Source organism: Leuresthes tenuis, unplaced genomic scaffold, assembly GCF_036924035.1.
Source record: "Leuresthes tenuis unplaced genomic scaffold, fLeuTen1.0.hap1 SCAF_14, whole genome shotgun sequence".
NCBI classification, from domain to species: Eukaryota; Metazoa; Chordata; class Actinopteri; order Atheriniformes; family Atherinopsidae; genus Leuresthes; species Leuresthes tenuis.
Window position 1 is genome coordinate 33,920,158 of NW_027325368.1, and position 20,765 is coordinate 33,940,922.

At 41.4% G+C, this 20,765-nt stretch overlaps 1 protein-coding gene across 1 annotated transcript; it reads right to left on the reverse strand.

Moving 5' to 3' along the window:
* Positions 1-17,287: 17,287 nt before the first annotated feature.
* On the reverse strand, positions 17,288-19,163 carry LOC140269036 (uncharacterized). Its single transcript, XM_072364062.1, has one exon. The coding sequence runs from the start codon at positions 18,557-18,559 to the stop codon at positions 17,597-17,599; it is 963 nt and encodes a 320-aa protein (XP_072220163.1). The 5' UTR covers positions 18,560-19,163; the 3' UTR covers positions 17,288-17,596.
* Between the last annotated feature and the right edge of the window lie 1,602 nt (positions 19,164-20,765).

The window sequence follows — 20,765 nt, forward strand, 5'->3', positions numbered from 1 at the left end:
ACAGGTTTGTTACTCGCTGTGGTCTGCATTTTTCATCCTTAATGTGTCAGCCTGAGGGCCTACAGCTGTGCCAAAGCCAGATAGCTATTGTGAGATGGAGAGATCTGCTCGGTACGTTCAGCCATTTCCTGCACTCTTTGAGGCCTACACAGACTCCAGGTTGCTGTTTCAGCTTCAGCACATATTCTTGTTGTGCTGGGCTTTAACAGAAGAATTAGAATATGTTTGGGGCAGTAACTTAAAAAAGCCACTCGGCACGTACAAACGTAAAATTCTACTTGTGAAAGTATCACTTCTTATGAATGCTGATCAAGTATTGCACTTGTGTCATTATACCTACAGCTCTGTCATATTTGCTTATCTGTCTCTCATGTTGGAACAGATCATATGTGAGTAAAGGGAAAACTGCTGCTCATGGGAAATTTCACAGCCAGCTTCACAATTAAAAAAAAAAAAAAAACTAACATCACTGAACAAATTAAATCATGTGGCAATTTTCAGAGAAGATCTTGGACTATGTTTGCACCACAGCCTCCTCCTTTAGAATATGTTTTCTTTTTAATCTCATTAATCTCTTTTAATCTCTTTAATCCCATACTTTCTGGGCTCACTGGAAACCTCTTATCTCGGGGACTACAAAGTTGCTAAAGCCTTATTTATATAGACAAAAACAAAGCTTGTCAAGTGAGATATTTTTGTAGAACTGGAGGTTTTATTGCAGCCTTCTACCTACATAGGATTGTCAATCTTAAACCAACAGCTGGAAGATGATTTCTCTAGAATTATTAAATTCCATGCACTTTTAATCAAAGTTAGGGCTCATTAGAGGACTTCTTCAAAGCACTGGAATACTCTGTGGCTGACACGCCACATGTAATGAACAGCCTAAAGGGATGTTGTGAAACTGAAGACCAGAGAATGAGCAGAGCGCAATTTTTTGCATTTACATGTAAGATACTCCACATACACTTAATTTTGTTGATACTGAACAAGATTTGAAATGCTAAAAAATCATGACGCTCCTGAGGAGACGAGGGGAGACGCATGTTGTTGACCGTCATGCCATTTGCTTCCCTCTGCAGCTGCAGAAGTACTTCCTCTGTTAACATCTACATGTTTTTTGCTGTTACTATACCAACGACAACGTCTTCCATGCGCACATTCAGTGAAACTCTGGCCTAGGCTATTTGCATTCACACTGAATGATGCGATTATACATTGTAGGTTTTTGCTCTCACATTTAGGATTGAATCGGATGTCCTTGTAACTGAACTGGAAAACTGCTTCTTTGACCTTTGAAATGGTGACTCACAGGTCATCTGTGTAAATGGATTATGAAACCTTGTTTCAACCAGAACAAAGAGGCAAACAACAGTATATTCACAAAAAGTCACGACTGATGACAAATCAAACAAGGCAAGTTGAAATGATAAATTATATGTCAGCCTATCTCAACAGGTTCATGGCTTTTACTTTCTCCTGATTTAAATATAATAATAATGGGATGGGAAAAACAATTGTCTGCAAAAGATACAAGTCAAATGATAAATATTTGTGTCCACCCCCCCATACTGTCTTAATGTTTATAGCATTTGTAGTTGCAGAAAAAAAGCAAAAATACATGACTCAATGCTAAAATATTTCATTAGCTGCTGTCTGTTACTGTACTATTATTTTCCATTACTAGTGGCTGGTATCAATAAGTCTGTGGGGGCTCAAATTAAATGACTTACTTTGTAGTTTAACAGATCTATATAGATCTTCACAATACTCAAAGTAATCCTTTTTTTGAAGGTCATATCATGACTGAACACACCGGGTCATTTGTCACCTGAGAACTGTACCAGTTTCTCTCAGAATAGCCTGTTCGATTTGACACAAGCTCAGCTAAAATAAAAATGTATTTATTTATCGTAATGATGGAAAATATACTGACATCAAAAAAGCAACTTAGGATTCAGAAAGATGTCTTACTGTCTCTTTGGTTAGAAGAAGAGTCAGTTTCAGTAATTATTCATGTGTGCGAAAAAAATAGTGTCATTTTTTCAATATGTTTCACTACATAAGTCACAGATTTCTCACCTGTGTATGCAGATTACTCCCAGTTCTATGGAACATTTTGGTGCATTTCAGCTCTTTAACCAAAAAGCCATAAATAGTCCACTGCATCCTACCTACCAAACACCGAATATGTAGGAATGTAGAGGAGCTCTAAATTGCTGAAGTCTGGGTCAGGGATGTGCCTCAAGGGCAACGAGTTTACCGTCTTAGAATATGTTAGCTTGTTTCTCCTGCCCTAAAACGACCCCTGAAAATGATTTATTGATGTAACAAAAATTCAAAAGTCATTTTCATCAAGCACAAGCAACATTAACAAATATAACAAGATGCTAGCAAATGGTTCACTTGTTTCACAAACCTATCCTAACCTATCCCCAGCATGCCTCCATATGTTGACCCGCACCATTCCTTGGTCTTTGCTGTAGGTCAACAGTTGTGGGTCCCTCGGCTTCCCCTTTCAGTAAAGTTCTATTGTTTGCAATTGCCTCAGACAAGTCACAAGGCTGTCAAGTGACAGAGCTCAGGTTACCTTGTGCTTCGGTGATTTTCAGACTAGTATCACACAGACTCACAAGGTGAAACGATCAGCTGCCACGATGGTTTCAGTTTAAGTCTAAGTTTAATAAGGATCCCCATTAGCTGTTACTGTAGTAACCCACTAGTCTTCCTGGGGTCCACAAGGAATAACAACAAAAAAAATACAAAATGCCCAATCACATCATTTACAGTACATCATACATTTACAAATACAATAATAATATAACTGGTGTAAAAAACAAGTTAAAACAAGCATTTAATAATTTACAATAATCTAAAAATTAAAGTAACGGTATGGAAAGTATTATGGGTTTATATAACAACATTCTTCATATGGGAGAAAACAAATGCATATCAAATCACAAAAACTGTTTGGACAGAAGCAGAGCAGGAGAAGGGGGTTCAGTACTCGTGATTAGAATGTACGCAATCCTTAAACATGGCTCCTTACTTTGATCCGAAAGAACAATGCTTGACCGTCTTAATCTGCACGTTTCCCCCTTCTCATATTCTCCAAGACCAAGGGGCTGACTACACCTGGAGCTTTTGGTTCAGGTTTTGGACTGTGCCGCAAGACAATAAACAACTGGAGGCAACAAAGCTTTAATGCAATAAAGACCGAAATACTGTATCTATTCTTGCAATAAAGAAGGAGGGCTAGCATTCAACACTTTGACTGTGGGGCACTAAAAACTAATACCTACATCAAAGTTATGACAAAAAAAAAGCTTGAAGAAACATTATGCATGTTGAAGCAGGATTTAGAAATGCTAAATATCATCTCATCTCTTATAGGTAGAACTTCTGTAATACACTCCTTACTGACCTTTGCAACAAAACCATCAACAACTCGTTCAAAATGCTGCAGCTCGAACACCAAGAGAGCACATGACATCCATTTTTAGACGCATGCACAGGCTTCCAGTTGAATATAGAATTTGATTTATGGCCCTGCTTACTGTCCAGAATTCTCTAAGGATCTGCAATATTAGAGATTTGATCACTTAGTACAAGCCTGAAATGTGTGTGAGATCCAGGCTGCTCTCACCCACAGTTCATATGAAAAGTTATGCATAGATTTTCGTGCATAATCCCACAAATATCCGTCAACAGGAGCGACCAGTGCGCCTGCGCAAAGCCTGAAGTCGTAACGGACGTGCCTTTTATTCACAAAGGAAAATAAACATTTTAAAATAGTTTTGACATTATAATACATTCTTGAAAGCGAAAAATGTACTTTTTATTTTTACAATCTTCCTTCAGGGAATGTATGCAAGCTTTAGTTTGTTAGTTATTAACCTGTAGAGGTTATTTTTGTTTCGAACGTTACTATGGTGGTTACTAAGGACACTACTAGCTTCCGTAAACGTCACGTTAATCGCCATAGGCTGCTTTTCTGTTAGTTTGTTTTAATTTGCTCTTGTTCCGGCTTCGCTGCTGAAACACGCTATAAAGGAAATACACGCAGGCAGCGGAGAAATAAGTTTGTTTTGGATAAACAACCTGAAAGATCAATGCCCACTGACATCTTCTGCATCGAATCAGAGCGCCGAGGCGAATGGAGAGAATAATTATATTTACAGGAGGATGTATTCACGGACAGCTAATATATGAACAAATAAAATAAAGATAGGTTTTATTTGTCATTCTCGTGCGTCACATAAAAAGGAAATTGTGTTTCACACATCCACCGTTTGGAGATCAGTGCAGTTAATTTCACCAATAAATAAGGAAACATGGACAAATAAATCAAAACAGATAAAAATGGTCAGGGATAAAAGAGAATACAAATGATCATTAAATAGGTGCTCTAACAAATAAACAGCTACAGACACCACACACTCAGTTCTGCTTTGAGCTAAACTAACACAGTTTGGACAGGGTGGAGCAAATAAAATGAGACCCAGGCTGGCTGAATTTACTGCAAGATCCAAATGTTAAGAAACACTGTAAGTCATAGTTTTTGCTTCTCCGTCATTACGACGACGTAACTACGACGTGCACCTCCAAAAAATTCTAACTACACGTCACATAGACGCGGGCCTAAGGGCTGTGATTGGTCCGCTCAGAACGTAATTTCCGGCAGTTGCCTTTTCCGGTCTTAATGACTGTATACGGCGAAGAAGCTCGTTGACATTCGAAATTATCGAGAGTGCATTTGTTCATCCAGGTTGTAAATTCACCCGTTCCCAGCCTCGGCCGGTTGTGCAGACCACCCCCGCAAATGTCTTCTCTGTTGCCTGCGCTTCAACATTTACAATTTAAGCATTTGTTCTTCAGTCTTGATGAGCTCCAACTACAAATACAGCTGCTCCACCTCGGTTTCCATTGTTTACTGTTGTTAACTGTGTCCGGAAGAAAAAGCAAGGATTCGGCTATAACCCCTGAAACCACACAAACAAACAGCCACACCTCCCTACCGGCATGGTGAATTGCAGAGCAACGTGTTCCCTTGACGCAGAACTTCAATGCTCAATGACGACATCACGTCGACATCGTCAACATTCTGGAAGAGTATAAATTAAGCTTAAGTGTACAGAAATCCCTTCATCATCTTCACATCATCGCTAATAAACAACATTTGTAAAGCTATGTATGCAAAAATTAAAACTATATATCAAGATACGTATTGGAACTACAATATATTAGGTCATTAGAAAATATATGAAATTCACTGTAAATTATGGGGAAAATTATGGGTCTAAACTGGTCCAAATTTCAAAGTCTGGCAGTGTATTAAGCAGACATCAATATTTTGAACACATGTGGCCACTAACTACCCCTTAAAACATGTTTGAATTATTTCATCCAGCTTGGCCTTAATACGGGTCTGAGAACACCTCAAAGGGCCTTGCCTTGGAGCAAGATGAACATTAAACTTTGGTGTAGGACAAAATCGAAGACAAAAATTTCCTTTGAACCTTGAACCTGAGACACTTTTGAAGGCTTACAGAGCAGCAACAAAATGGGCCACAGACCAGTTGTAAACAGTTGTGGAAAGCTTTTGACCTATACTACCATCACCTGTGGGACACCTGTAGGGGGCACCACTAAGTAGGGTCAAAACCCAGAAAAAAACGTGATTTCACCCCTTTAACTATCAGCAAGATCAGATCTGACCAAACAGATGTGCCTCCTAACCCCAAAACTAAGAATAAGTCTGAAACTTTCCTGGCCACAATTTCACATAATAGAGGAAACACATTCGAACTACAAAACATTTAGTCCAAATTGCAGTTATTATATCATTCTTCCAGGTTAGGGTAAGGGTTGCAAAATTAGGCTTTGAAAAACATATGTGCGCATTTTTCAACTGAAAAACTATAACCCTAACATATATGTTAATGTCGTGAGAAAAGCTATGTTATGAAAACATAAAAATATGCTAATTTAGACAGGTTTCCTGCCACTCTGTTTCGCTGACGGACAGGGGCGTGTTCAATAGCTGAAAGGAATGGAAGCCATTTTTCACTGCAGGGAACTGCGCATGTGCACTGGTCGATCGTATCATTGGATATTCGTAGGATAATGCATGAAAATCAGTACATCATTTTTCGTACATTTCCAAAGGAACCCTTTCATGAGAATATGTTGGTGAGATCATAACATGCTAGAATTAGCTCTCCCACAGAGATGGGGACTCCAACTGTAGCCATCTTTATTGATATACTAATTTCTTTCATGTATATGACATCCTTTTCCTAAACTTTAATCCCACATGTCTGTGCTTTTATTTGTGTCAGCTTCCTTCTTGCAACTCTTTTAAGTTTGAATTAAACTTGTCTTGCTTCAGTGTTGACAGAATCTGTCCAGAGACAAACAGAGAGACAGACATACAGTATAAAGACTTTCAAAAGTACTCAAAACCACCTTTATGATAATCCTGCAATAGTAGGTGTATCCAGGGACATACCACAGTTGGTCATAAACACTTTGGAGGTCATGCCAAAAAGTTGGTCTGTTTCCAGTTATATGTAATTAATCATTGTTTAAAAGTTTTAATCTACAGAAATCAGTAACTTAACAATATTTAATCTTTTTTCAAGCAACCTTGAAACTCACAGTCAGTTGAAGTTTACATGGCTCAGAAATATAACTGACGTATATCGGCGTATATCCATATAACGGAGTGAAAAGGTCAGGGATGATGCAGCCTCTAAATAAGGCATTATCTGTCTTTATTTCACCAATACTTTAAGACGAAGGAATGAACGAACGTGTACTATTGTTCTGTTAGCACATAGCTACTGTTACGTGGCTACTTGCTACTGAACCCCACGTTGCCCCCCCCGGGGCCGCATTGGGGGTATGAATGTGTGTGAATGATTAGAAAGCACGTAGTTATGTGTATCTTAAGACGTGCTGTTGTGTGTGAGTGGGGTGAATGCGGCATGTAGTGAAGCGCTTTGAGTGGTCAGTTAGCTATACAAGTACAAGTCCATTTACCATTACCATGATTGATGACCAACTAACCTTCAAAGATCACGTTACTTCGGTTGCTCGTTCATGCTGCTTTGCATTACTAAACATAAGAACCCAACTCCTGGTGCAGGCCATGGCCTTGACTATTGCAATGCTCTCCTGACTGGTCTCCCAGCTATGAAACCTCTGCAGATGGTCCAGAACGCGACGGAGCGTCTGGTTTTCGATCAGCATAAAAGAACTCACAGAACCCCTCTGTTCATTGAACTCCTCTGGCTACCCGCATCTCTAGCCGCCCACATCAAATTCAAGTCCCTGATGTTAGCCTACAAAGTGCTTAATGGAACGGCTCCCATCTACTTGAATGCTCTTGCAAAGGCTTCTGTCCCAACTGGGTCCCTCCATTGGTCCCAGGATTGTCGTCTAGCAGCTCCTACACCACGCCTAAGACAATCCAAACTCTGTTCATGTGTCGTCCCACGATGGTGGAATGACCTACCGAGCGCTACCAGAACAGGGGCGTCCCTGTCTATCTTCAAGAAACTCTTGAAAACCCAGCTCTTCAGAGAGCACCTCCTATCCTAGCACTTGCTGTGTTGCTCTCCAATGCCGGCCGCAGCTCTGCGAACAGTTCCAGGAGGATTGCCCTCAAAACGGCTGATGAGCCAGTTGTCATCATGTGCCAGCAAATCCTGTCAGTCTCTGAACACACGCTTTCTTCCAATTGCACCATTTCTAATGTCTTCCAATACCGCTAAAGCAGCCATTGTTTTTAATGGCATGCATAAGAACACTTTGAGCATGCTTTTATATCCACTCGTGTAATTGCAGACACATGGGTGTGTTAATTGTTCATGTGTCTCAGATGGGCACATCACTCATTCTGAGGACAAATTGTGTTCACATTAATTTATTGTAACAGTTTCCCAACATCACCTCTAAGTGTCGCCAAAGAATCAACAGCTGTAGAAAAGTGCGTACGACAGCCCTGAAGTTGGCGTGAGGCACCGCACATTTCCACAGTCATTTTGTTCTTGATACATCTGATCGTTGATGTGAAAAAGCTCGTACGTCACTTTTTTGTGCGTACGCACCCTTTGTACATGAGGCCCCAGGTCTGTTAAGCAAATATCAAAGCAGAACTGCAGTTATCCCAAACCAGACTGAAAACAATTTAACAATCACAACAAAACTGGTCAAACTTGCCTTCTATTATTATATAATATGTATGTATTATAATATTATATAATAAGAGCAATGTATCAAAGGATCACCAGCACACAGACTGTTGTGTATTTGAATAAGAAATCTAAATGACCCTATATGAGGTTTTTTTTAAACAGCTTACTATCATTTCTGGATCAGAGGAGTAATGACGGTGTCAGTATGAAGTTGTCAGTTCAACTCTGCAACTACATCTGTGGGTTGTCTCCGGGTACTCTGGCTTCCGCCCACCGTCCTAAAGCATGCATGTTAGGTTAATTGGTGTCTCTAAATTGATAAACTCTAAAAAATAAACACCTAGGAGCGTGTGTTATGTATGTATGTATGTACGTACGTAGTTAGTTAGTTGCACTGGCACCCTTTTTAAGATTTGGTGGATACACATCTTTTACATTTAACATTGGGTTAATACAAAAAAATATTTATATATCTGCTTCCTTTCTAAGAGCACATGTGTAGCTGCAAGACCTTTGCTGGAAATGAGTTTAGTCAGTTAGTGTCTGTGTATAAGGGTGTGTACATGTCATCATGACAAAATATGCCCTGCAATTACTGCTGTAAGCAGGGACTGCCACAAAGGCAGCTTAGGCATGTGTGTATGTTTGTAGGCAGACAGATTTTGTTGACACAACAGTATTGCAAATGCAGTGTCTGATGTTTACCACCTGTGCAAAGTTGCCTTGGGAAAATGATAAGAAGTCTGTTAATTGCCATCTGTGTAAGGGAGTTCTGGGTATAAATCAGGACATTTTTAGAATAACATACTCCCCAGTAAGTTTGTCCAAGGTTAGGCTCAAAATTACGCACACACCATATGTCAGGGCTTTGTGCTGGGTGATGAGAACATGCAACATCTTCAAGGTCACTAAGAACAGGCAGATTCTATTTAACGAAGACCGCACCCTCAGTAAGGCAGAGATTTTGGGGAATCCGGGCTTGACACATCTCTCCAGACTTGATGCATCATTCTATAATTCTGATACGGACCTGGTTGACAATAAAGGTTTCTGTGTTCGAACAAGTCTGTGTCAGCAGAGTTCTTCCTGCATCATCTACACACACACAGGCTGTTTGAAGCCTACCATCCCCAATACACCACACAAACATACAACATGCAGTCATGGATCTTCATAGGGTAGGTGAAATCCGATCAATGACTAAGGGGTGCTACTGGAAGGCAGAAGTCATCAGGGTTGGGGGGCGGAGACAATAAAAAGCGGACAAATACAATAACTAGCAAAACAGAAGCAGTTACAATAATTCTGAAATATGACAGACACACACACACACCGGCTTATTAATAATTAATTATTTATGTGAGACATGTCTCAACAGGTTGATTTTGTTGCATAATGTATCTTCAGGGTTTCTAGACATTCCCGAGAAGAACATATAACTGTGTAGGACTGCCATTGAGATGAAGCCCTTGGGACAACATAAAGGTGCTTGATACCTTCAGGCTTTATTAAATTCCAACCACTGGCCTCAGCAATGTTTCATCTGTCATCCTCTTAAATGACAGCAGTGCATACTCTCAAGCTGCAGCTGCATGGCTGTTCTGTGAGGATTTCAGCCCTGCTCAGTCTGCAATGAGATCAGATCAGATAAGAGTTGTTGTTGCTCTTACATTACCATATAAGATGTTGAACAGGAAACATCGTCGTTCCTGAAACTACAGACAATATTCTAGTGCTTGTGGTAGAATTAAGAATCTACACTGTTGTATTGAATGTGAAACATTAAAACAGCTTTGAGTGCTGTGGGTCTCTGGGTAGTTTATCTTTTTTTTTTTCTTCTGGGTAGTTTATCTAACTGCTGCTTATCAGAGGCAAGTGTTTGACTCAGAACTGACCCTTTATTGTGCAAAGTAGTACATAATGTCACAGAGCTTCCCTCTTGTATTTGTTTCTGTTGCAGCTTTTTCAACCTGATTGCTCCTCACTTTCTGTCTCCTTTCCATGCTTACATTCATGTTAATCTACAGAAAGTGCTTTTCTCCTCAAAGCCCCTGGTTATTCAATTTCAATTCAATTCAATTCAATTTTATTTATATAGCGCCAGATTACAACAATTGTCATCTCAAGGCACTTAAGTAATATAGTCCAATTCAAGCCAATTGGAATTCAATTCATTGTAATCATAATCCAATTAATTCTTATAGAGCCAATTCAAAAAATTAATATCCTAGCTAAGGAAACCAACAGATTGCACCGAAACTTGTCTTCAGTCCAATCTCCCGTCCTGAGCCTGAGGGACTGTGGAAAGGAAAGACTCCCTTTTAACAGGAAGAAACCTCTGGCAGAACCAGAACCAGGAAGAAACCTCTGGCAGAACCAGAACCAGGAAGAAACCTCTGTCAGAACCAGACTCAGGAAGGGTGGCCATCCGCCTCGACCAGCTGGGGTTTGAGAAGACAGAAAAGAGGGAAAAGAGGGGGGAAAAACACCATAACGCCATTCAAAGGATATCTGTTGGAACAGGGAAACATAGGTTAATAATCACAATAATGTCACATGTACATAAAATCAGTTGTGAAATTAAACAGGGGGAAAAAGAGAGCAAAGTGAGTAAAGGTGTGACAGATGAGGTCCCCCAGCAGTCTAAGCCTATAGCAGCTTAACTATGGGATGTTTCAGGATTACCTGAGCCATCCCTAACTATAAGCTTTATCGAAAAGAAAAGTTTTAAGCCTAATCTTAAAAGTGGAAAGGGTGTCTGCTTCCTGGACATTTACTGGCAGCTTATTCCACAAGAGAGGGGCCTGATAACTGAAGGCTCTACCTCCCATTCTACTTTTAGAAACTCTGGGAACAACAAGTAAACCTGCAGTTTGGGAGCGAAGTGCTCTGTTAGGAAAATATCTTACAATTAAATCTTTAAGATATGATGGAGCTCGGTCATTAAGAACTTTATATGTGAGAAGAAGAATCTTAAATTCTATTCTGAATTTAACAGGGAGCCAATGAAGAGAAGCTAAAACTGGAGAAACATGATCTCTCCTGTTAGTTCTCATCAGAACTCTGGCTGCAGCATTTTGGATCAGCTGGAGGCTTTTCAGAGAATATGTGGGACAGCCCAATAATAAGGAATTACAGTAGTCCAATCTTGAAGTAACAAATGCATGGACTAGTTTCTCTGCATCACCCTGAGACAGGATGTTCCTGATTTTAGCAATATTACGAAGGTGAAAGAAGGCAGTCCTAGAAACCAGTTTTATATGTGCGTCAAATGATAAATTCTGGTCAAAAATAACTCCAAGGTTCCTCACTGTAGAACTAGAAGCCAAGGAAATACCATCTAGAGTAACTATATAACTAGACAATTTCTCTCTGAAGCGCTCAGGTCCAAAGAGAACAACTTCAGTTTTGTCTGAATTTAAAAGCAGACAGTTCTGAGTCATCCAGGTCTTTATGTCTTTAAGACAGGCTTGTAGTCTGACCAACCTATTGGTTTCATCTGGTTTCATAGATAAGTACAGCTGAGTATCATCAGCATAACAATGGAAATTTATGCCATGCTGTATGAAAATGTTACCTAATGGAAGCATGTATAAAGTAAAAAGAATCGGTTCAAGCACAGAACCCTGAGGAACTCCATGACTTACTCCAACGTGTGAGGAAGATTCCTCATTTACAAGAACAAACTGGAATCTATCAGATAAATATGACTTAAACCAGCCTAATGCAGTTCCTTTAATCCCAATAACATGTTCAAGTCTCTGTAACAGAATGCTGTGATCGATCGTATCAAATGCAGCACTGAGATCCAACAGGACAAGCACAGAAACAAGTCCGCTATCAGAAGCTAACAGGAGATCATTGGTAACTTTCACCAGTGCTGTTTCTGTGCTATGATGCACTCTGAATCCTGACTGAAACTCTTCAAACAGATTATTTCTATGTAAATGATCACAAAGTTGAACTGCAACTATTTTTTCAAGAACTTTGGACAAAAAAGGGAGATTGGATATAGGTCGATAATTAGCCAACACTTCTGAATCAAGAGTAGGTTTTTTAAGTAAAGGTTTAATTACAGCAACCTTAAAAGTCTGAGGTACATATCCTGTCAACAAAGACCGATTGATCAAATCCAAAATGGAAGTGTCAATTAAGGGGAAAACCTCCTTGAACAGTCTGGTTGGGATTGGGTCTAACATACAAGTTGATGGTTTAGAAGAGACTATTTCTGTTGTTAGCTCAGAAAGATCAACTGGACAGAAGCCGTCTAAATACAATTCAGGTTCGAAAGATACTTCTAAAGCTGCTCTACTTGATGATACATCAGTGATAATAATGGGAAGGATTCCATTAATCTTCTCTCTGATAGAAACAAGTTAAAGGAATACATGGCTCAACAGAGCTCGGACTCTTTGTCAGCCTGGCAACAGTGCTGAAAAGAAACCTGGGATTATTCTTATTCTCTTCTATCAATAATGAATAATAAGCAGTTCTAGCTTTACGAAGTGCTTTCTTATACGTTATTAAACTATCTTTCCAGACTAATTGAGACTCTTCTAAATTAGAGGAACGCCACTGTCTCTCCAGCTTTCTTGCAGTCTGCTTTAACGCACGCAGCTGTGAATTATACCAAGGAGCCAACCTCTTCTGACTGATTACCTTCCTTTTCAGAGGGGCAACATTGTCCAGTGTTGTACGCATTGAAGCTGTAGTGCTGTCAACAAGAGAGTCAAGTTCTACTGGAGTAAAGTTTAGGTAGCCATCCTCTGTCATATCTGCACATGGCAGTGAAGAAAAGGATGATGAAATCAACTCTTTAAATCTGGTTACAGCATTCTCTGACAGACACCTTTTATATGTAAAATTCTTCTCAGAAACCGTGTAGTCAAGTAATGTAAATTCAAAAGTTATTAAAAAATGGTCAGACAAGACAGGGTTATGAGGGAACACTGTTAACTGTTCACTCTCAATGCCATAAGTCAGCACAAGGTCAAGGGTATGATTAAAGCAGTGAGTAGGTCTGTGAACACTTTGAGAAAATCCAATAGAGTCTAATATAGAATTAAAGTTCATATTTAGGCTGTCATTTTCAACATCTACATGAATATTAAAGTCACCCACTACAATGACTTTATCTGTACTCAGCACTAACTGGGATAAAAACTCTGAGAATTCAGACAGAAACTCAGAATAAGGGCCAGGTGGACGATACACAACAACAAACACAAGAGGTTTTTGTGATTTCCACTTTGGGTGGGAAAAACTGAGAATCAGAGATTCAAAAGAGCTAAAACTAATCTTGGGTCTAGGACTGATTAGTAACCCTGATCTGAAGATAGCTGCCACTCCTCCTCCTCTGCCTGTGGTTCTAGGAACATGAACATTTAAATAGTCAGAGGGAGTTGATTCATTAATGCTAACATGATCCTCCTGCTGCAGCCAGGTTTCTGTAAGACAAAATATATCAATATGATGATCACAAATCAAATCATTCACTAACAGAGACTTCGAAGAGAGAGATCTAATATTCAGCAAACCACATTTAATAGTTTGATGTTTTTGTTCAGTTAAAGTTTTTGTTTTAAATTTTTTTTGCACAAGAGGATTTGCTCCTTTTGTGTTTTTTGATTGGGGGGGGGGGGGCAGCATCAGGTGGGAAGCCGCAGAGAAGTGTGTAAGACTACAACTCTGCATCCTGGTCTCAACCCTGGGATGTCATGTTCTTGGATGACTAATAAATTCATCCATATTTCTAGAAATGAGAGCCGCTCCTTCCAAAGTGGGATGGATGCCGTCTCTCCTCATCAGACCAGGTTTTCTCCAGAAAGATTGCCAATTATCTATGTAGCCCACGTTGTTTGCTGGACACCATCTAGACAACCAGCGGTTGAATGAGGACATGCGGCTAAACATGTCATCACTGGTCAGATTTGGCAGGGGACCAGAGAAAACTACGGAGTCCGACATTGTTTTGGCAAAATTACACACCGATGCAACATTAATGTTAGTGACCTCCGATTGGCGTAACCGGGTGTCATTACCGCCGACGTGAATAACTATTTTACCGTATTTACGCTTATCCTTAGCCAGCAGTTTTAAATAGGATTCTATGTCGCCCGCTCTGGCCCCTGGAATACATTTGACTATGGTCGCTGGTGAAGCTAATGCCACGTTTCTGACTATAGAGCTGCCAATTACCAGGGTTTTGACCTCAGCGGGTGTGTCGCTGAGTGGGGAAAATCTATTAGAAACGTGGACAGGTTGATGGTGAACCACGGGCTTAACTTTAGGACTATGACTCCTCTTCCTGACAGTCACCCAGCCACTGTTAAGTCCCGGCTGCTCGGGATCTACTCGGGGACGACTAACAGAGCTAGCTACGCTACGCTAGGTGGCTCCGCGCTGACTAAAGGGGCCTGGCTCGCTATCGGGTGGTTTTCAACAGTGCAGAGCCGAGCTTCCAATTCAGATAACCTCGCCTCCAAAACTACAAAAAGACTACATTTGTTACATGTACCATTACCACTAAAGGAGGCAGAGGAGTAACTAAACATCTGACACACGGAGCAGGTGAAAGCAGGAGATAGAGGAAGAGAACTGGTAGCCATGCTAAGCTAGATAACCAGACACACCGCTAAAAAGTGAAATATAAAGACTAAATATCTGTAAGAGTGAGCGTTAGAATATAACAAGTATGGGATAGAGTTAACTATGCAAGATGTGTAAATTATAGGGAGAAATAAGGTGATTATTAGTAGTTCAAGGAGAGCGAGAACTGTCACAGTGCGCACACAAAGCAACAGGAAGTGATGCAATATGTCTTACCGCAAAGCAAAGCCGTCTAAGAGTTACAAAAAAAGTGAAAATCATTTAGTGCTTGTCTATTAATAGGGACATTGGGACAGTGTTCCACACCTTTATACTGGACACTGCTGACAGCTGAACTTGGTAAGGGCTACAAGACCCCGGACATAAATACAAAGTCTTACTGGTGAACAGCAGGCCAGCATTACTGTCAAACTCAGTGAGTAAACACATTAAATCTGTGTACCTGGATTGATGATGGTTGCTGGTTGTCAGGCTGATATTCTATTTAGCCCATATCAACAGAGCGAGTGGCCAAGTATAACACTAGTTAAATCTTTTCATTCTTTCTTTTTAAAATGCTTTTAATTTCCAGTTTAAAAGTTGCTATAAATATACTTCATTTACATACCTAATTTACTGTAGTCTTGCATCATCAAAGAGTTTCTGGAAAGTTGGGCTCAAGTTAACACACTTCTCATGTCTAAAACTTTTACAAAGGCAAACAAAAGCCATGCAGTCTTTATGTGATTTCAAGTGAAACAGAAGCTGATCATTTATTTTCCAAAAACTTAATTAATGCACATGGGATTTGCAATGATAATCAAAATATCAGTGGAACTGCCTTATGTTCATTAAACTTACAGAAGTAAGAAATGTCGAGGACTAACCAGTGTCAGTCATTTTCACCTGACTTTAGGCTAATCACCTTTTCTTATCTGCACTGTGAGCACAGTACTTGCCAGAACCTGTCTGCCAGAAGAGTTATTTCATGCATTTTGTAAGAACCTGCATAAACGAGCTCAGCCTTCAGTCTCTCTTTTAGTTCTGCAGAGCAGCTGATCAGGAGGGCCAAACAAGTATTTGTATACACACACACATACAAAAACACACTCAATATCTGGAAAAGTTTGGACGTTTTCTTAAAAAACAATTTTGTATGTTTATTTTATTTAACATACATAATTATAAAGGAAATTACTTACTACTGAGCAACCCCAATGCATTTTAGAAAGTAACATTTCTAAAAGTTGGGAAATAAGCAAATAAAGCCCTCTACAATCCACAAAGAAGTAGAAGATTCTACAAGCAGCAGATTAAGTGGTGAGGGTGTCAGGATTGGTTATAAAAGGAGGATCCACAGAAAGCTCAGTCTCTACAGAGGAAGAGGGTCATAACTCTCCATTTTGTGCCAGACTCTTTCAGAAAATCATTCAGAAAATATTTTTCAATGCAAAATTTCAAAGAACTTTGGTCTTTGTACATATACAGTGCTTGATATTGTGAAAACATTCAGGGAGTGTGAGGAAATCTCTGTGTCTAAAGGCCAAAGAGGGAAACCACTATTAGATGATGGTGAGCTTCAAGCCCTCAGCCAGCACTGCATGAATCACTGTCATGCCACCGATATTACAATTACTATAGCCACATGGACTCAGCAGTAAAAAACAAAGCTAACCTGAAGCTGTGCTACGCAACGAGGAAGCCACATATCACCCAGCAGAAATGCCATTGTGTTCTTTGGGCACAAACTCATCTCAGGTGGACAAAAGACAGTGGACAAATGTTCTGAGGCTAGATGGTCCATATTGCAGCTGCTTATGGCAAAAACAGACAGTACATGTCAGCGATGTCAGCTTGAATGTGTGATGTACATCCCTTATTATGACATGGGTGACTTGCATGTGTAAAGGTGAGGCAGAGATTGAGATATTGGAGATTTAGAGAGACATGTGCTACACCTTTCCTGGGAGATCTGTGGTTGTTTGAGAAGGGAAGTGAGGGCTGACCTCATCCTGCACCACCTACAATGGTGTGGCCCAATCAACACAGTGTGTGAGCTTGACTGGCCTGCCTACAGTCCAGATCTGTCTCCTTTTGAAAATGTATGATGTCATAAAGAATAGACGAACACAGAGTGATGAGTTGCCCCGGCATATCAGATCTGCAGGATCATTTGAGGTTTTTAAATCATCCCTTAAAACACTTTTTACCCCTGGCTTTTAACCAAGTTTAATCATCATTTCAAATCTTTCTTGTAATATGTTGTTATTGTTATTGCACTATGTATTATGTGTATGTTCTGTCCTCGCTGAGGTGTGATAACTCCAACTAGACAGTGAGCTAAACTCTCTATATTCATGAACATGAAGAATGGCGTAGTTTCGTTTGCAGATTTATTTTCACTCTTCACATTGTACTGAATCCGTTTTTTATTATATGAATTTAACATACTTATAAATTAACTTATCTACAACAAAAGTGTAATACATACAAGCGATGCCTCTGCTGATGAATCAACAGGTGAGATACATTTCCTCTGGTGTAGTGGACTGCATCGATCACCCGCCTGCTGTCTTTTTCAACATCGTTAGCATGTTTTAGCGATCTTTTTCCAACTTCCGGTTTTAGCTCAGAACACAACTTCAAAATAAGAGTCTGCGTGAAACGTCGAAATAAGAGTCTATATAAAACAGAAAGTATACACTATTAATTGAATGAAATTCAGCCTAAGTGCCTGAGAGGCAGAACACTCCCCGTCTGACCTTAAAGGTCACTATTGACTATCAACTGTTTCTGAACCTTAAACATCAGTCTTCTGACAGAAGAAGAACGACTTCTGACACCGGTCTCAGGAACACCTTTGCAGAACCTTGCTCCGATGTCCTGAGCTCAACCTTCCTCGCTTTGCTGTCTCTCCCTGGGTACACAGCTGTAATCTTTGCCATTGGCCACGTGTTGCGTGCGGCTTGACTGTCCTTCAGGAGCACGATGTCCCCTTCTTTCCGGTCCCGTTGGGAATCTCTCCATTTCCGGCGGGCTTGTAGAGTGAGGAGGAATTCTTGACGCCAGCGACGCCAAAACCTGTCAGCGAGGACTTGCACTTGTCTCCATTGTCTGCTGTGGAGATCCTTGTCTGTGAAGTCTCCATTTGGTGGGGCAACCCAAACCTTCTGGGTGAGTATCATTGCAGGTGACAATATGAAGGGTGACTCCGAGTCAGTGGAGACTGGGACGAGAGATCTGGCGTTGATTATCGTGACCACTTCCGCCATGAGTGTGCACAGGATGTCGTGGGTAAGTTGACTGTTCTCTTGTAACAGGATTGCATCCAAGTCCCTTCTTGACAGGCCTATCATACGTTCCCACGATCCTCCCATATGGGACGCATGAGGAGGATTGAACACCCATGAGCACCCCTGCTTGATCAAGAAGTTCTGCACTGTCACATCAGGTTGTCGTTGGCTTATTCCCAGTTCCTTTGCAGCGGCCACAAAGTTCGTTCCACAGTCTGATCGGATCTGCTTGGCAGGTCCCCATATGGCAAAGAAACGTCTCAGTGCGTTTATACAACTGGACGTGTCTACGGACTCTATGATCTCTATGTGCACGGCTCGGGAGGTCATGCAGCAGAAGAGCATAGCCCATCTCTTGCTTTGGGCTTGGCCACCTCGTGTACGCCTGAAGACAACTGGCCAGGGTCCGAATACATCGACACCAACATAGGTGAATGGTGGTCCTGTGTGTAAACGTTCTGGAGGTAAGTCGGCCATAAGTTGTTCCTCTGTTTTCCGGCGTAACTTTCGGCACACGACACATTTGTGCAGGACAGACGCGATAAGCCTTTTTCCCCCTATGACCCAGAAGCCAGCTGCCCTGAGAGCCCCTTCTGTGAAGTGGCGGCCTTAATGCTTGACATCCTCGTGGTACTGTCGCACCAACAGCAGCGAAACATTCTTTTCCTGTATGCTCAAGTCAGCATGTTTCAATCTGCCACCGACACAAATCAGGTCATCTTCGAGAACAGGTCTGAGCTTCTGAAGGGAACTGTCTTTGGTTACAGCCTGTCCGAGCTTGAGAGCTGTGAACTCTTTTGCATAGACTTCTTCTTGAGCAGCTCTGATGATGACGTGTCTTTCCTGAGACAATTCATCCAGTGTATGTGGGAGGTTGCAGCGGTGCCATCCTCTACATTCGCTGGGCCCTTTGTTGTATCTGTAAGCTTTAGCTACATGAATGAGTAGTACAATAGCCCTGATGAGGGAGTGCATAGATGAAAAACGCTGAAAGCGTGCAGCAGAAAGACCTCTCCCTAGAGTCTGCGTCAGGAAACTACTCACTTCAGGGCGAATTTCCATGTCTGATTCCGGATTTAGAAGTTCAAACGATTGGCTTGACTCTTCATTCTGTAATTCTGTTTGTACAAAAAAGCTGGTCCAGTGAACCACGTTGTCTGAGTCAGTTGGTATGCAGGAACTGACCTGGATGCATGGTCAGCCGGGTTGTTCTCTGTGTGGACGTAGAACCATTGGTCAGGTCTCGTGGACTGCCTAATTCGGCGGACTCGATTATGAACGTAGACGTAGAAGCGTTTGGTCTGATTGTAAATGTATCCGAGCACGACCTTGCTGTCACAATAGAACCTGATTGCATCCAGCTTCGTGTCGAGTTTGTCTTGGATGAGTTCTGCGACTTCCACAGCTAACACTGCGGCACACAACTCCAGCCGAGGTATGGTAGGTTCGGACTGTGGAGCTAGCTTAGCCTTTCCTAAGACGAATCCTACCTCGACTTTTCCCTCAGGCTGCTTGGTCCTTAGATATGCCACCACTCCAAGAGCCTTTGTGGATGCATCGGAGAACACACATAGCTCTTTGCGTACAGCACTGGAAAGTGACGTTGCTGTGTATGCACGTGGGATGTGCAGCTTGCTTAAGTCATGCAGTGACTCGCGCCACGTTTCCAATAGCTTCAGCTTTTGTTCTGGAAGAAGAGCATCCCAGTCAGATGTGTCCACACTGATTTCCCGCAAGAGACTTTTGCCTTCGATGGTTACTGGTGCGACCATTCCTAAAGGGTCGAAGATGCTATTTACCGTCGACAGAACTCCCCTGTGAGTGAAGGGTTTTCTGTGCTCAGAGACTGTGAATGTGAAAGTGTCTGCTATTGTCTCCCACAACAGTCCCAAACTGCGTTGTACTGGCGTAGCTTCACTGCCAAGGTCCAGGTCTTTTAGGACTGCTCTGTCTTCTGGCGCAAATGCTTGTAGGACAGCTTCACTATTTGAGGCAAACTTGTGCAACCGAAGGTTAGATTCACTGAGAGAGGTTTGCGTTCTCTGCAGGAGACTGATGGCTTCTGCTTCAGTGGGCACGCTGATGAACCCATCGTCTACATAGAAATGACGCTCGACGAACTGGACTGTGTCCTCTCCATGTTTGTGTGCACCTTCGTGGATGGCTCTCCTTAGTCCATAGATGGCCACGGATGGGGATGGACTATTGCCGAAAACGTGGACCCTCATCCTGTAATCAACTATGTCTTTGGACATGTCATTATTTCTGTACCACAAAAACCTCAGGAAGTTCCCATGGTCTCTGCGGACGAGGAAGCAGTGAAACATCTGCTGTATGTCGGCGATCACTGCAACCTGCTCCTTGCGAAAGCGCACCAGCACCCCAATGAGTGAGTTATTGAGGTCTGGGCCTGAGAGAAGAACATCATTTAGTGACGAGCCAAAGTACTTTGCACTGGAATCAAACACCACACGGATGCTTCCAGGCTTTCGTGGATGGTAGACTCCAAAAGATGGCAGGTACCAACACTCTTCATTCTCCTCTAGTGGCGGAGCCACCTCCGCATTTCTCTTGTTGAGCATTTTCGTCATAAACTCCAGGAATTGATCTCTCATCTCTGGTTTCCTCCGCAGTGTTTTCTCCAAGGACGTGAAGCGGGTAAACAACTGTTCACGGTTGTTGG

Bases quoted from the DNA above. Each gene is read 5' to 3' on its own strand.
- LOC140269036 (XM_072364062.1), bottom strand. From the start codon at position 18,559: ATGGCCGACTTACCTCCAGAACGTTTACACACAGGACCACCATTCACC.